The sequence below is a fragment of the Siphateles boraxobius genome, unplaced genomic scaffold (assembly GCF_051911475.1).
Source record: "Siphateles boraxobius isolate OS27281-9 unplaced genomic scaffold, OSU_SipBor_1 347, whole genome shotgun sequence".
In the NCBI taxonomy this organism is placed as follows: Eukaryota; Metazoa; Chordata; class Actinopteri; order Cypriniformes; family Leuciscidae; genus Siphateles; species Siphateles boraxobius.
In genome coordinates this window covers 1-18,156 of record NW_027508972.1, presented here as the reverse complement: position 1 = coordinate 18,156, position 18,156 = coordinate 1, and the positions used below count along the sequence as shown (strand labels likewise).

At 41.0% G+C, this 18,156-nt stretch overlaps 1 protein-coding gene across 1 annotated transcript in view; it reads left to right on the top strand.

The window, feature by feature from the left end:
- The window catches only part of LOC143702181 (contactin-1a-like), a 69,549-nt gene extending 54,024 nt beyond the window's left edge, over positions 1–15,525 (top strand). The window contains exons 9-17 of the mRNA XM_077195704.1: positions 625–809; positions 3,979–4,103; positions 5,138–5,258; positions 5,376–5,526; positions 6,153–6,280; positions 11,199–11,371; positions 13,513–13,657; positions 14,283–14,441; positions 15,239–15,525. Of these exons, the coding sequence (XP_077051819.1) occupies positions 625–809; positions 3,979–4,103; positions 5,138–5,258; positions 5,376–5,526; positions 6,153–6,280; positions 11,199–11,371; positions 13,513–13,657; positions 14,283–14,441; positions 15,239–15,525 (1,474 nt within the window). The remainder of the gene's footprint in view (positions 1–624; positions 810–3,978; positions 4,104–5,137; positions 5,259–5,375; positions 5,527–6,152; positions 6,281–11,198; positions 11,372–13,512; positions 13,658–14,282; positions 14,442–15,238) is intronic.
- The last annotated feature ends 2,631 nt before the right edge of the window (positions 15,526–18,156 follow it).

Sequence of the window (18,156 nt, the reverse complement as noted above, 5' to 3'; positions counted from 1 at the left end):
GAAATGCAGTTTTCTTTTTATGTTCACATAACCAAGAAGAACATTTTTTAAAACCTTTAGAAAATTTGATTTTTTTTAACGTTCAGAGAGTTATGATCAAACGTCCTGCTTGTGTTTTCATCCTCTCTTCATCTATAGCTGATTGACATAATCACATAGTTCTGGCCTGAAACTCTGAATGCTGCAGGCTGATAGGTCTTTAGCTGATTGGTAGCAATCATGTCGTTATCTACTTAGCACAGCTGATTGGTTGCTGTTGCATTAGGGCCCAATGAGCTTGCTGCTCACACATTCAAGTACTTGGCATTGTTTGCTGTTACGTCTGCTGCACACTGTCAGAAACCCTCCCCTTCCCCAGCTCCACCTGTGTAGATCTGCCACGGGGTTATTCACAGACATCGTTATGATCACGTAAGACACGCTGCTGCACACCTAACACACGTCTTACATGATCATAACGATGTCTGTGAATGTATTGGCAGTAGCAAGTCTCGGTACAAGTCAGCGTAGCAGATCTATTCCACCAAGACCAAATCCATGACATGCGTGTGTGTGTGTGTGTGTGTGTGTGTGTGTGTGTGTGTGTGTGTGTGTGTGTGTGTGTGTGTGTGTGTGTGTGCTCAGCCCCATCCCTCAGATCCGCTGGAGGAAGGTGGATGGCGAGCTGCCGGCCAGTCGTCATGACATCAGTATGGCGGGAACACTCCTTCATCTCTACGATATGCAGTATGAGGACGAGGGTCTGTACGAGTGTGAGGCTGACAACTCCAAAGGCAAAGACTGGCACAGAACACACCTGCACGTGGAGGGTGAGTCACATGACCTCACTACTGAGACGCTCCTGAGCAAGAGGTTGTTCTGGAAAACAGAGAGAATGACCAGTGTTGGGGAAACTCATTAAAAATAACTTGAGTTACGTAATCAGATTACTTTTTCAAGCAACTAGTGAAGTAACGCATTATTTTTTCAAATACGTAACGCTAGTTACTTTTCACGTTTATTGACTGACAGCTCTCCTGTCCCCATGTTGAGAGAAATAAAGTAAGGAGGTGTTCAGTATTGTGTGTTCAAACATTCAGTATTCCTCAAAATGAATAAAAACAGTAAAATGCAATCTCAGAATTTTTATTAACTATATTAAATTACACAAATATACTTTGTATTTAATCTCACTTTATTTACCAATGTGTTTGCTGCTGACCTTCAAGATTTAATTCAACCATACTAATAAGCAAAAATTACTTTATATTAGATTTATAAACAAGAGTGTTGAACTTCCTTCTCCTGTATCCTATTGTTCTTTAATCCAGAAGAACAGCAGCTGAAAGGTTTGTTTGAGCGGCGCCCTCTGCTTTACTCTACTATACACTACCTGTACTGCACTGTACTGTACTCTACTATACACCACCTGTACTGTACTCTACTATACACTACCTGTACTGTACTCTACTATACACTACCTGTACTGTACTGTACTGTACTCTACTATACACCACCTGTACTGTACTGTACTGTACTCTACTATACACTACCTGTACCGTACAATACTTTACTCTACAATACTCTAATCCACTGTACAGTACACTACTGTACTCTACCATGCGCTACTGTACAATACTTTACTCTACTGTACTGTACTCTACTCTACAATACTCTAATCCACTGTACTGTACACTACTGTACTCTACCGTGCGATACTGTACACTACTCTACTGCGCCCCTCTGTACTCTACTGTACACTACTGTACTCTGTCGTGCGTTACTGTACTCTACTATACACTACCTCTACTGTACTGTACTCTACTATACACTACCTCTACTGTACTGTACTCTACTATACACTACCTGTACTGTACTCTACACTACCTCTACTGTACACTACTGTACTCTACCTCTACTGTATTGTACTCTACTATACACTACCTCTACTGTACTGTACTCTACTATACACTACCTCTACTGCACACTACTGTACTCTACCTCTACTGTACTGTACAATACTTTACTCTACTGTACTCTACTCTACAATACTCTAATCCACTGTACTGTACACTACTGTGCAATACGATACGATACTGTACAACACTATACTCTACCGTACAATACTGTGCACTACTGCCCTCTACTGTACTCTGTCGTGCGCTACTGTACTCTACCGTACACTACTGTACTCTACTCTACTGTACACTACTGTACACTACTGTACTCTACTATACACTACTGTAAACTACTGTACTCTACCGTACACTACTTTACTCTACCGTACACTATTGTACTCTACTGCACACCACTGTAAACTACTGTACTCTACCGTACACTATTGTACTCTACTGTACACTACTGTGAACTACTGTACTCTACTGTACTCTATGGTACACTACTTTACTCTACTGTGCACTACTACTGTACTCTACCGTACACTACTGTACTCTACTGTACACTACTGTAAACTACTGTACTCTACTGTACTCTACCGTACACTACTTTACTCTACTGTACACAACAACTGTACTCTATCGTACACTACTGTACTCTACTGTTCACTACTGTAAACTACTGTACTCTACTGTACACTACTGTACTCTACTGTACACTACTTGTCTCTACTGCACACAACAACTGTACTCTATCGTACACTACTGTACTCTACTGTACACTACTGTAAACTACTGTACTCTACTGTACTCTACCGTACACTGCTTTACTCTACCGTACACTACTGTACTCTACTGTAAACTACAGCAAACTACTGTACACTACTGTACTCTACCGTACTCTACTGTACACTACTGTACACTACTGTACTCTACTGTACACTACTGTAAACTACTGTGCTCTACTGTACTCTACCGTACACTACTTTACTCTACCGTACACTATTGTACTCTACTGTACACTACTGTAAACCACTGTACTCTACTGTACTCTACCGTACACCACTTTACTCTACTGTACACAACTACTGTACTCTACCGTACACTACTTTACACTACTGTAAACTACTGTACTCTACCGTACACTACTTTACTCTACCGTACACTACTCTACTGTACACAACTACTGTGCTCTATCGTACACTACTGTACTCTACTGTACACTACTGTAAACTACTGTACACTACTGTACTCTACCGTACACTACTGTACTCTACCGTACACTACTTTACTCTACCGTACACTACTCTACTCTACTGTACACTACTGTAAACTACTGTGCTCTACTGTACTCTACCGTACACTACTTTACTCTACCGTACACTATTGTACTCTACTGTACACTACTGTAAACCACTGTACTCTACTGTACTCTACCGTACACCACTTTACTCTACTGTACACAACTACTGTACTCTACCGTACACTACTTTACACTACTGTAAACTACTGTACTCTACCGTACACTACTTTACTCTACCGTACACTACTCTACTGTACACAACTACTGTGCTCTATCGCACACTACTGTACTCTACTGTACACTACTGTAAACTACTGTACACTACTGTACTCTACCGTACACTACTGTACTCTACCGTACACTACTTTACTCTACCGTACACTACTCTACTCTACTGTACACTACTGTGCAATACGGTACGATACTGTACAACACTATACTCTACCGTACACTACTGTGCAATACTGTACTCCGCTGTACAATACTGTACTCTACTGTACTCTACCTCTACTACTCTACTATACGCTACTGTACTCTACTGTACAGGAGTAAATATGCATTTCCTTCAGCCTGAGGCTTATTCACTTCACTTTTGGTGTGAAACTTTTTTTGTTGTTATATAAAAACAAACAAGCAAGTGCAGTTCATGTGAAAAAACACTGTGAATGACGCACAAAAAACAACAAATGGTCGTGTGTGTGTGTGTGTGTGTGTCTGTGTGTCTGTGTGTGTGTGTGTGTGTGTGTGTGTGTGTGTGTGTGTGTGTGTGTGTGTGTGTGTGTGTGTGTGTGTGTGTCTCAGGAGCTCCTGAATGGGTGGAGAAGATCCGCAGCTCGGAGAGGGACATCGGAGGCGATTACATCATGTCCTGTGTGTCCAGCGGGAAACCCAAACCCCACGTGCACTTCCTGAAGAACGGGCGAATGGTACGGCTTTATTATAGCAGAACTGATGAAACTCCAGAGTACTGACTGATTGTAGAACCACTGAATCTTTCTTTCGGTTTGGCATTTAAACTCGGATCATTGTGAGCAGGAGCTGTCGTGCTTTTGGAAAATGCTTTCATTCGGAGTGACTGATCCTGCATCAGCGTTTAACACATGAATCAAACCTTTCTGGCGTCATCCTCTGCTCTCACAGCTGCAGCAACTCCTGATCTTACCAGTTTGCTGTCCATAAAGATGTCAGAAAGCGTTTAGATTAGTAAAATGCGTTTGTAAACTGCTGAAGTTGATCAGTGTAATGAATGAGTGTGTTTGTTGAGGTCGAAGGCTGGCTGTGTTCCCGTCTGGAGCGAGCCTTCCCATCATGCTCCTGGTTACATAAGTCACAGCAGATGGTTCTCATACAGACACCTGAAGTGTGCTAGCGACCAGCGACTCGCACAATGCTAATCACCCATGACTTCTAACGGAATAATAATGCCAGACAGATTATCAGTGTCTTCACAGTATTTATATTAACTTTTAATATTTAATTTTAATTTCATGACTTTGTATTATTGTTTTTATTATTTTATTTAATAAAATTAATAAATGAACACATTCTATATTTATTCACTTATTAGAATTGATGGATTTGTTCGTCATCAGTTATTACTTTAGCTGTTTTTAGTTTATATATATATATATATATATATATATATATATATATATTTATACACACATATATATAAAACAATATGTTTAATTAATTAATTTGATTAAATTAAAAAAATATATTTTTTTTAATTCATTTGCATTAAATTATGGATTTGTACTGCATTATTTATTCATTTAAATAATTTTCATTTTTTATCTTATGTTTGTTATAATGTTATTTTACAGTTTTGAGAGCTTCGTCTCATTGCTGGTTCTCAGAGGCTGATGATAAGCAATAGGAATATGATGTAGATGGTCTTTTATTAATGAAAGCATTGAGTGTGAGTGTGGACGAATCTGTTCTTCATTCTCTCCATCAGTTCGCCAAGAACCACGAGTTGCGCTTCACGGATCTGGCGTTTGAGGATTCGGGCATGTATCAGTGTATCGCTGAGAACCGTCACGGCATGATCTACGCCAACGCAGAGCTCCGCGTGTTCGGTGAGCTAACTCTGATTGGTGGACCGGGTCCGAGGTCATCCGGAGCTTCAGGGCTCTGTTGAAGCCTCAGGTGCAGATGTCCCTCCATTGACTGTGTGTGTTGTGTTGTTTTCTCAGCCAGCGCTCCGTCGTTCGAGTGGAACCCAGTGAAAGCTAAACTCCTGGGGGCCAGAAACGGGCGTGTGGTGTTCGACTGCAGACCCAGAGCGGCTCCGAGACCCAGCGTCTCCTGGAGCAAAGGAACCGAGCTCCTGCACAACTCCAGCAGGTCAGAGGTCACGCGTCTCACTCACCACCAGGGGTCCCACATGTCCTGGGAATCCCTGAAAGTTTGTGAATCTGAAAAATAATGTCAAGCCCTGGAAAGTTTTTGAAAATAAACATACATAGATACAGATCCTTAATCCCATATCATTCCCTCCGGTCCGCTAATGTGTTATTTCGCCAACACTTCGTAGCCTTTGCATGCTAGCTTGCTTGATTTATGTTAGTTACGGGTATTTACGCGTTACATTAAGTGTTTCCCGCGTGAGGTACTTTGTGTTGTACGTTGCCATGACGTTCACGCAGGCCGAACTGTAACAATGTATCTTACAAGGTAACAAAATGTAACCTTGCTCTCACTTGAAATGTGTCTCCACATTGAGTCCTTGAGTTTGAGGGTATTGGACCTGGAAAGTTCTTGAAAGGTCCTTGAATTTGAAGTTAACCAAGGTGTGGGAACCGCTACGACATGCTCGCTCGACACGCTCTGACATGTAATGCCTAAATCATAATCACACACTGTTCGTTCGTTGGCCAGAGGAGAACTGAGCGACTTAGTCTGGTTTCTCCCAAGGTTTATTTCTCCATTCTGCCACTAATGGAGTTCTGGTTCTTTGCGTTCTCATGCAGGGTGTTCATCTGGCCGGACGGGAGTTTAGAGCTGCTCAACGTCACTAAATCAGACGAAGGCAGATACACGTGCTTCGCAGAGAACGACCGAGGCCGAGCGAACAGCACCGGATCGCTGTTAGTCACGGGTACGACATTGAAACACAACACACACGTCCTGTTCACCCTAGCAACCACATAGCAACGATTTAGCGAGCACCAAGAGCACCTATGTGTATGTGTGTGTGACAGACTGAATGACCTTCAATCTTTCAGACCAGGCTTTCTAACAGTTAACTAAGATGATAACTGTAACGATGATAACTGTAACGGAACTATAATGATGATAACTGTAATTGTAACTATAATGATGATAACTGTATCGGAACTATAATGATTATAACTGTAATGGTAACTATAACGATGATAACTGTAACGGTAACTATAATGATGATAACTGTAATGGTAACTAACGATGATAACTGTAACGGTAACTATAATGATGATAACTGTAATGGTAACTATAACGATGATAACTGTAACGGAACTATAACAATGATAACTGTAATGGAACTATAATGATGATAACAGTAACGGTAACTATAACGATTATAACTGTAACGGTAACTATAAAGATGATAACTGTAATGGTAACTATAACGATGATAACTGTAATGGTAACTATAAAGATGATAACCGTAATGGTAACTATAACGATGATAACTGTAATGGTAACTATAATGATGATAACTGTAACGGAACTATAATGATGATAACTGTAACGGAACTATAATGATGATAACTGTAATGGTAACTATAACGATGATAACTGTAACGGAACTATAATGATGATAACTGTAACGGTAACTATAATGATGATAACTGTAATGGTAACTATAACGATGATAACTGTAACGGTAACTATAATGATGATAACTGTAACGGTAACTATAATGATGATAACTGTAACGGTAACTATAATGATGATAACTGTAATGGTAACTATAACGATGATAACTGTAACGGAACTATAATGATGATAACTGTAATGGTAACTATAACGATAACTATAATGATGATAACTGTAACGGTAACTATAACAATGATAACTAACGGTAACTATAATGATGATAACTGTAACGGTAACTATAATGATGATAACTGTAACGGTAATTATAATGATGATAACTGTAACGGTAACTATAATGATGATAACTGTAATGGTAACTATAACGATGATAACTGTAACGGTAACTATAATGATGATAACTGTAACGGTAACTATAATGATGATAACTGTAACGGTAACTATAATGATGATAACTGTAATGGTAACTATAACGATTATAACTGTAATGGTAACTATAACGATGATAACTGTAACGGAACTATAATGATGATAACTGTAATGGTAACTATAACGATGATAACTGTAACGGTAACTATAATGATGATAACTGTAACGGTAACTATAATGATGATAACTGTAACGGTAACTATAATGATGATAACTGTAATGGTAACTATAACGATGATAACTGTAATGGTAACTATAATGATGATAACTGTAACGGTAACTATAATGATGATAACTGTAACGGTAACTATAATGATGATAACTGTAATGGTAACTATAACGATTATAACTGTAATGGTAACTAATGATGATAACTGTAACGGGCACTATAACGATGATAACTGTAATGGTAACTATAATGATGATAACTGTAACGGTAACTATAATGATGATAACTGTAACGGTAACTATAACGATTATAACTGTAATGGTAACTAATGATGATAACTGTAACGGGCACTATAACGATGATAACTGTAATGGTAACTATAATGATTATAACTGTAACGGTAACTATAACGATGATAACTGTAACGGTAACTATAATGATGATAACTGTAACGGTAACTATAATGATGATAACTGTAATGGTAACTATAACGATTATAACTGTAATGGTAACTAATGATGATAACTGTAACGGGCACTATAACGATGATAACTGTAATGGTAACTATAATGATGATAACTGTAACGGTAACTATAATGATGATAACTGTAACGGTAACTATAACGATTATAACTGTAATGGTAACTAATGATGATAACTGTAACGGTAACTATAACGATGATAACTGTAATGGTAACTATAATGATTATAACTGTAACGGTAACTATAACGATGATAACTGTAACGGGCACTATAACGATGATAACTGTAACGGTAACTATAACGATGATAACTGTAACGGTAACTATAATGATGATAACTGTAATGGTAACTTATGATGATAACTGTAACGGGCACTATAACGATGATAACTGTAACGGTAACTATAACGATTATAACTGTAACGGTAACTATAACTATAACGATGATAACTGTAACGGTAACTATAACGATTATAACTGTAACGGTAACTATAACTATAACGATGATAACTGTAACGTAACTATAACGATGATAACTGTAACGGTAACTATAATGATGATAACTGTAACGGTAACTATAATGATGATAACTGTAACGGTAACTATAATGATGATAACTGTAATGGTAACTATAACGATTATAACTGTAATGGTAACTATAACGATGATAACTGTAACGGAACTATAATGATGATAACTGTAATGGTAACTATAACGATGATAACTGTAACGGTAACTATAATGATGATAACTGTAACGGTAACTATAATGATGATAACTGTAACGGTAACTATAATGATGATAACTGTAATGGTAACTATAACGATGATAACTGTAATGGTAACTATAATGATGATAACTGTAACGGTAACTATAATGATGATAACTGTAACGGTAACTATAATGATGATAACTGTAATGGTAACTATAACGATTATAACTGTAATGGTAACTAATGATGATAACTGTAACGGGCACTATAACGATGATAACTGTAATGGTAACTATAATGATGATAACTGTAACGGTAACTATAATGATGATAACTGTAACGGTAACTATAACGATTATAACTGTAATGGTAACTAATGATGATAACTGTAACGGGCACTATAACGATGATAACTGTAATGGTAACTATAATGATTATAACTGTAACGGTAACTATAACGATGATAACTGTGACGGTAACTATAATGATGATAACTGTAACGGTAACTATAATGATGATAACTGTAATGGTAACTATAACGATTATAACTGTAATGGTAACTAATGATGATAACTGTAACGGGCACTATAACGATGATAACTGTAATGGTAACTATAATGATGATAACTGTAACGGTAACTATAATGATGATAACTGTAACGGTAACTATAACAATTATAACTGTAATGGTAACTAATGATGATAACTGTAACGGTAACTATAACGATGATAACTGTAATGGTAACTATAATGATTATAACTGTAACGGTAACTATAACGATGATAACTGTAACGGGCACTATAACGATGATAACTGTAACGGTAACTATAACGATGATAACTGTAACGGTAACTATAATGATGATAACTGTAATGGTAACTTATGATGATAACTGTAACGGGCACTATAACGATGATAACTGTAACGGTAACTATAACGATTATAACTGTAACGGTAACTATAACTATAACGATGATAACTGTAACGGTAACTATAACGATTATAACTGTAACGGTAACTATAACTATAACGATGATAACTGTAACGGTAACTATAACGATGATAACTGTAACGGTAACTATAATGATGATAACTGTAATGGTAACTATAACGATGATAACTGTAACGGTAACTATAATGATGATAACTGTAATGGTAACTATAACGATGATAACTGTAACGGTAACTATAACGATGATAACTGTAACGGTAACTATAACGATTATAACTGTAACGGTAACTATAATGATGATAACTGTAACGGTAACTATAACGATGATAACTGTAATGGTAACTATAACGATGATAACTGTAACGGTAACTATAACGATTATAACTGTAACGGCAACTATAACGATGATAACTGTAACGGTAACTATAACGATTATAACTGTAGCGGTAACTATAACGATGATAACTGTAATGTTAACTATAACGATGATAATGGTAACGGAACTATAATGATGATAACTGTAATGTTAACTATAACGATGATAACTGTAACGGAACTATAATGATGATAACTGTAATGGTAACTATAACGATGATAACTGTAAGGGACTATAATGATGATAACTGTAATGGTAACTACAACGATGATAACTGTAACGGAACTATAATGATGATAGCTGTAATGGTAACTATAACGATGATAACTGTAACGGTAACTATAACGATGATAACTGTAACGGAACTATAATGATGATAACTGTAACGGTAACTATAACGATGATAACTGTAATGGTAACTAACGATGATAACTGTAACGGTAACTATAACGATGATAACTGTAACGGTAACTATAACGATAATAACTGTAACTATAACGTTGATAACTGTAACGGTAACTATAACGATGATAACTATAACGGAACTATAATGATGATAACTTTAATGGTAACTATAACGATGATAACTGTAACGGTAACTATAACGATAATAACTGTAACGGTAACTATAACATTGATAACTGTAACGGTAACTATAACGATGATAACTCTAACGGGAACTATAATGATGATAATTGTAACGGTAACTATGATTAGTGTAACTGTAACAGTTAAGTATGATTATAATTGTAATGTTGTAACAGTTATCATCTGTGTAAACACAACACACGTCCTGTTCACCCTAGCAACCACATAGCAACACTTTAGCATCCACCCAAAACACCTCTGTGTGTGTGACAGACTTAATGACCTTCAATCTTTCTGACCAGGCTTTCTCAAGTCAACAGAGACGTTTGTAATCTGCTTCACTCCTGCCACAAACACACAACTGCACCTCTACAGCTGACCGTGATCAATACACAAGAGCCATTCGGTTCTAGTCCTGTCCGTCGCTGTCAGTCGACTGTGTTCAGATGAGTCGGTCATGTTTAATAAGCGTCTCTCTTTCTCTCCTCAGACGCCACTAAGATCACTCTGGCCCCATCGAACGCCGACATCAGCGTGGGACAGAGCACCAGGATGGAGTGTGCGGCATCACATGACCCGACCCTTGACCTCACCTTCATCTGGTCCCTCGACGAGCGCGTCATCGACTTCGACCGAGACGGAGAGCATTACGAGCACAAGATGGTGAACTTCAGTCTATATACAGGTCCTTCTCAAAAAATTAGCATATTGTGATAAAGTTCATTCATTTCCATAATGTAATGATAAAAATTAAACTTTCATATATTTTAGATTCATTGCACACCAACTGAAATATTTCAGGTCTTTTATTGTTTTAATACTGATGATTTTGGCATACAGCTCATGAAAACCCAAAATTCCTGTCTCAAAAAATTAGCATATTTCATCCGACCAATAAAAGAAGTGTTTTTAATACAAAAAAAAAAGTCAACCTTCAAATAATTATGTTCAGTTATGCACCCAATAGTCAATACTTGGTCGTGAATCCTTTTGCAGAAATGACTGCTTCAATGCGGCGTGGCGTGGAGGCAATCAGCCTGAGGCACTGCTGAGGTGTTTTGGAGGCCCAGGATGCTTCGATAGCGGCCTTAAGCTCATCCAGAGTGTTGGGTCTTGCGTCTCTCAACTTTCTCTTCACAATATCCCACAGATTCTCTATGGGGTTCAGGTCAGGAGAGTTGGCAGGCCAATTGAGCACAGTAATACCATGGTCAGTAAACCATTTACCAGTGGTTTTGGCACTGTGAGCAGGTGCCAGGTCGTGCTGAAAAATGAAATCTTCATCTCCATAAAGCTTTTCAGCAGATGGAAGCATGAAGTGCTCCAAAATCTCCTGATAGCTAGCTGCATTGGCCCTGCCCTTGATAAAACACAGTGCACTAACACCAGCGGCTGACATGGCACCCCAGACCATCACTGACTGTAGGTACTTGACACTGGACTTCAGGCATTTTGGCATTTCCTTCTCCCCAGTCTTCCTCCAGACTCTGGCACCTTGATTTCCGAATGACATGCAAAACTGAGCAACAGTCCAGTGCTGCTTCTCTGTAGCCCAGGTCAGGCGCTTCTGCCGCTGTTTCTGGTTCAAAAGTGGCTTGACCTGGGGAATGCGGCACCTGTAGCCCATTTCCTGCACACGCCTGTGCACGGTGGCTCTGGATGTTTCTACTCCAGACTCAGTCCACTGCTTCCGCAGGTCCCCCAAGGTCTGGAATCGGTCCTTCTCCACAATCTTCCTCAGGGTCCGGTCACCTCTTCTCGTTGGGCAGCGTTTTTTTTGCCACACTTTTTCCTTCCCACAGACTTCCCACTGAGGTGCCTTGATACAGCACTCTGGGAACAGCCTATTTGTTCAGAAATGTCTTTCTGTGTCTTACCCTCTTGCTTGAGGGTGTCAATGATGGCCTTCTGGACAGCAGTCAGGTCGGCAGTCTTACCCATGATTGCGGTTTTGAGTAATGAAACAGGCTGGGAGTTTTTAAAAGCCTCAAGAATCTTTTGTAGGTGTTTAGAGTTAATTAGTTGATTCAGATGATTAGGTTAATAGCTTGTTTAGAGACCCTTTTCATGATATGCTAATTTTTTGAGACAGGAATTTTGTGTTTTCATGAGCTGTATGCCAAAATCATCAGTATTAAAACAATAAAAGACCTGAAATATTTCAGTTGGTGTGCAATGAATCTAAAATATATGAAAGTTTAATTTTTATCATTACATTATGGAAAATAATGAACTTTATCACAATATGCTAATTTTTTGAGAAGGACCTGTATAATACTGATAACTAACATTTAATATTTATTGATTTAGTTTAATGAATCAAGACTTGAATAATAGCAGACCTTGAGGCCTGTTCACTCCGAGAACCATAACTGTAACTATATTAAAAACCGTAACGGTTACTATAATAATGACTATAACGGTAACTATAACGATGATAACTGTAACGTTAACTATGATTAGTGTAACTGTAACAGTTAACTATGATGATAACTGTAACGGTAACTACAACAATGATAACTGTAACGATAACTATATTAGCGCTCACACCGACGCATGAAAATGATCTGTTTATTATAAGCGCTGCATTTTTCTTGTCTGTCGATTTAAATGCTCAAGTTATTCAAAGCAGCTTGAATTCTGATTGGCTGTCAATGTTTTTCCTGTTCATCAGCTTGAAAAAATCATTCTGAGACTGATTCCAACGATATCGTTCCTCTTTGTCGTTACAGTTGTGGTGACTCTTTATCCACTTTATGGTTACAGTCTTGTGTATTTATCAAACTTACATTGTTGTTGTTCAGGATGTGAATCAGGCCGGTCAGGCCGGGACGTCGAGCTCAGAGCTGCTGATCAGTAACACACAGCTGAGACACGCGGGACGATACGCCTGTACGGCTCAGACGCCGGTGGACAACGTCACGGCCGCCGCAGAGCTGGTGGTCCGAGGTGAGATGGGATGAACCTGATGTTTCCCGTATCCCAGAGTGCTTTACTGCACACGTCGAGCGACAGAAAATCAGTGAATGCGTCCGGCCGCTGGGACTCTCTTATTGGATGATATATTAGTCAAGTCAATTCTCCTTCATTTATACAGCGCTTTTAACAATATGGACTGTTTCAAAGCAGCTTTACAGTGATAATAGGAGATTACAGTAACAGAGATCGTTCAGGCTTTACAGCAGCTCTAGAATAAAGTTATTGTCCAGCTAAAGTAAGTTTTTGATTGTTTCACTTCCGTTGCAAAGATCATTAGTTATTAACTTAGGGGACGCTAACACACACCGTTCTAACAGAAAACAGAAACTTTTATGTGTTCCTGCCGTTCATTTGCACGACAACAGTGTTTGGTCAGCTTGAAAATATTGTGTGGTTCTAAATGGCTAAAACTTACTGAAGTAAAATAAAAACACCCATATGAGTCAGTAGTGCTCATCCAGTAAGAGTCTGGAGCTGGAGAAGCTCATTTGATGAGAAAACCTGAGTTCTTCTTGACATCTCCTGAATCAGATGTGTGAGAGATTGTTGAGATCTCCTCAGGAGGCGTGTGTGTGACCGGCTCTGTCCTCCTCAGGTCCCCCAGGTGCTCCTGGAGGTGTGCGTGTGGACGAGGTGATGGCCAGCAGTGTGAGGGTGACCTGGAGTCACGGCACCGATAACCTGAGCCCCATCTCCACATACAGCATCCAGTACAGAGACGCGAGCGAGCAGGACTGGAGAGACGCCTCCACGGGTAAGAACAGCACAAACATTACTGCACGCTTCACATCCATCACTAGCTGCGCTTACATGGACCCTAATACTCCGATTGTAATTGGACCAGTCGCACAATCGGAATAAAAAAGTAAAGTAACCACGTCAATCAGAATGAATTGGCCAGATCTGATTAAAATTTAATTTGGATTGTATATTCCTTTTGTAGTCCGATCGAGAGAACTTGTAAACACTCGATCGGATTGAAAACTGAAAACTGAAAGGACTGCGCATGTGCGATGCTGTAGAAATAGCGTAATGACGTGTGACACCCTGAACGAGCAGTTCTTCATGATGAATAAAGTGTCATAAATGAGTGTCCCGTCATTCTGAGATTCTCTTAGCACTGTTGGTCTGTAAAGTGCAGGACCGTCCTCATCAGACTCTCATTCACAGAACACACAGTTTTGGGCACGGGACGGGGCTTTACTGCGGGATAAACACAAGCAGCACGGCTCAACGCTTCAGTGCTTGCCGGCGCATGATTAGGACCCGAAATAGATAAATATTAAGCCTGCTTTTTAAAACAAAGAAAAGAAGGATGGTTCATGTGCAAACTCTGTATATTCATGCAAACGATTAAACCTGATACGAAGCTTGCAACATATAAACACACATCAACCTGATCACTTTTTTAGAATTCATGTAAACACTATATTCGGATTCATTGATCAGAATGAATTAATTCAGATTGAAGCAAAAAGTGTTCCTGTAAACATAGCTACTGATCTTCATTAAAGCACTAGTACGGATCTAAAGCAGTGATTTTGCCTTCAGCTCCAGTGAATGTGGAGGGAAATGCTGAAATGGCCACCGTGATGAACCTGACGCCCTGGACGGAGTACGAGTTCAGGGTCACGGCCACCAACACACTGGGCACCGGGCCGCCGAGCGCCCCCTCGCCCCGCATCACCACCAGAGAAGCCCGTGAGTCCAGCTCAGATCTGCCCTCCACTGACCCTCACTGCCTTCCACTGCCCTTCACTGACCTCAGATCTGCTCTCCACTGCTCTCCACTGCCCTCAGATCTGCCCTCCACTGCCCTCAGATCTGCCCTCCACTGACCTCAGATCTGCCCTCCACTGACCTCAGATCTGCCCTCCACTGACCTCAGATCTGCCCTCCACTGACCTCAGATCTGCCCTCCACTGACCTCAGATCTGCCCTCCACTGACCTCAGATCTGCCCTCCACTGACCTCAGATCTGCCCTTCACTGACCTCCACTGCCATCCACTGACCTCAGATCTGCTCTCCACTGACCCTCACTGTCCTACACTGCCCTCAGATCTGCCCTCCACTGCCCTAAGATCTGCCCTTCAGTGACCTCCACTGCCCTCAGATCTGCCCTCCACTGCCCTTCACTGACCTCCACTAACCTCAGATCTGCCCTCCACTGCCCTCAGACCTGCCCTCCACTGCCCTCAGACCTGCCCTCCACTGCCCTCAGATCTGCCCTCCACTGCCCTCCACTGCCCTCAGATCTGCCCTCCACTGCCCTCCACTGCCCTCAGATCTGCCCTCCACTGACCTCCACTGCCCTTCACTGACCTCAGATCTGCCCTCCACTGACCCTCACTGTCCTACACTGCCCTCAGATCTGCCCTCCACTGCCCTAAGATCTGCCCTTCAGTGACCTCCACTGCCCTCAGATCTGCCCTCCACTGCCCTTCACTGACCTCCACTAACCTCAGATCTGCCCTCCACTGCCCTCAGACCTGCCCTCCACTGCCCTCAGACCTGCCCTCCACTGCCCTCAGATCTGCCCTCCACTGCCCTCAGATCTGCCCTCCACTGCCCTCCACTGCCCTCAGATCTGCCCTCCACTGCCCTCAGATCTGCCCTCCACTGCCCTCAGATCTGCTCAGATCTGCCCTCCACTGACCTCAGATCTACCCTCCACTGACCTCAGATCTTCCCTCCACTGCCCTCCACTGATCTCCACTGCTCTCCACTGACCTCCACTGCCCTCAGATCTGCTCTCCACTAACCTCCTCTGCCCTCAGATCTGCTCTCCACTGCCCTCAGATCTGCCCTCAGATCTGCCCTCCACTGCCCTCAGATCTGCCCTTCAGTGACCTCCACTGCCCTCAGATCTGCCCTCCACTGCCCTTCACTGACCTCCACTAACCTCAGATCTGCCCTCCACTGCCCTCAGACCTGCCCTCCACAGCCCTCAGACCTGCCCTCCACAGCCCTCAGACCTGCCCTCCACTGCCCTCAGATCTGCCCTCCACTGACCTCAGATCTGCCCTCCACTGCCCTCAGATCTGCCCTCCACTGCCCTCAGATCTGCCCTCCACTGCCCTCAGATCTGCCCTCCACTGCCCTCAGATCTGCTCAGATCTGCCCTCCACTGACCTCAGATCTACCCTCCACTGACCTCAGATCTTCCCTCCACTGCCCTCCACTGATCTCCACTGCTCTCCACTGACCTCCACTGCCCTCAGATCTGCTCTCCACTAACCTCCTCTGCCCTCAGATCTGCTCTCCACTGCCCTCAGATCTGCCCTCCACTGCCCTCAGATCTGCCCTCCACTGCCCTCAGATCTCCCCTTCACTGACCTCCACTGCCCTCAGATCTGCCCTCCACTGCCCTCAGATCTGCCCTCCACTGCCCTCAGATCTGCTCTCCACTGCCCTCAGATCTGCCCTCCACTGCCCTCAGATCTCCGCTTCACTGACCTCCACTGCCCTCAGATCTGACCTCCAATAACCTCAGATCTGCCCCGGTCTGCATCTCGTCCCTCATTAGTTCATCTTCCTCCACCTGTGTCTAGTTAGTTTCCTCATTTCCTCCTGTGTATTTATACTCTGTTCTGTTCAGTCCCTGTCGTTCTTGGTAATGTTGTGGTTGTGTCTGTCCTGCCTGAGTTTTAGAAGTAAACCATGTGTGATTCCCTCGTCTTCATCTTTTACCAGCACGCCGTTACATGATCCTTTAATGCAGTTTTTAATGCAGCACGCCGTTACAGGATCCTTTAACCCTCCCTCTGCGTTCGGCTTGCTTTGAACAGGAAGCGGTACATTAAACATTCTAAAAAAAATCCATAGTTTTTAGTCCAGGAACCAAATTTGGTAAATTATTAAACACTGTCATAATATGCATAATTTATTTGTTGTTTTGGATTTTGTTATTTCTGTTGAGATCATCAATTTGTCTCAAAATACTTTAGTAAAATATATTTAACCTCTTTCCCATATCCAACACACACTTTCAGACTGAATGCTGTTAGTAAATATGAGTTTGTATCAGGGTTATAAGGTATAGGTAACTAAAACTGAAAGTAAAACCATACAAAAAAATACTAACTTGGAAATAAATGTTAACTAAAATAAATTATGTAATTAAATTATATATTATTGATTATAATAATAGAAATTATATAAATAAATGTGTATTAAATATAATAAAATTAAACTTATTTTAATTCAGCTAGTTGTCAAGGCAACATTTCTCATTTTAAATTTAGTTCAGCTTGATGCACCAAATCTCTCTCTCCCTCTCTCTCTCTCTCTCTCCCTCTCTCTCCCTCTCTCTCCCTCTCTCTCCCTCTTCTCTCTCTCTCTCTCCCTCTCTCTCTCTCTCTCTCTCCCTCTCTCTCTCTCTCTCTCTCCCTCTTCTCTCTCTCTCTCTCTCTCTCTCCCTCTCAATCTTCCCTCTCTCTCTCTCTCCCTCTTCTCTCTCTCTCTCTCT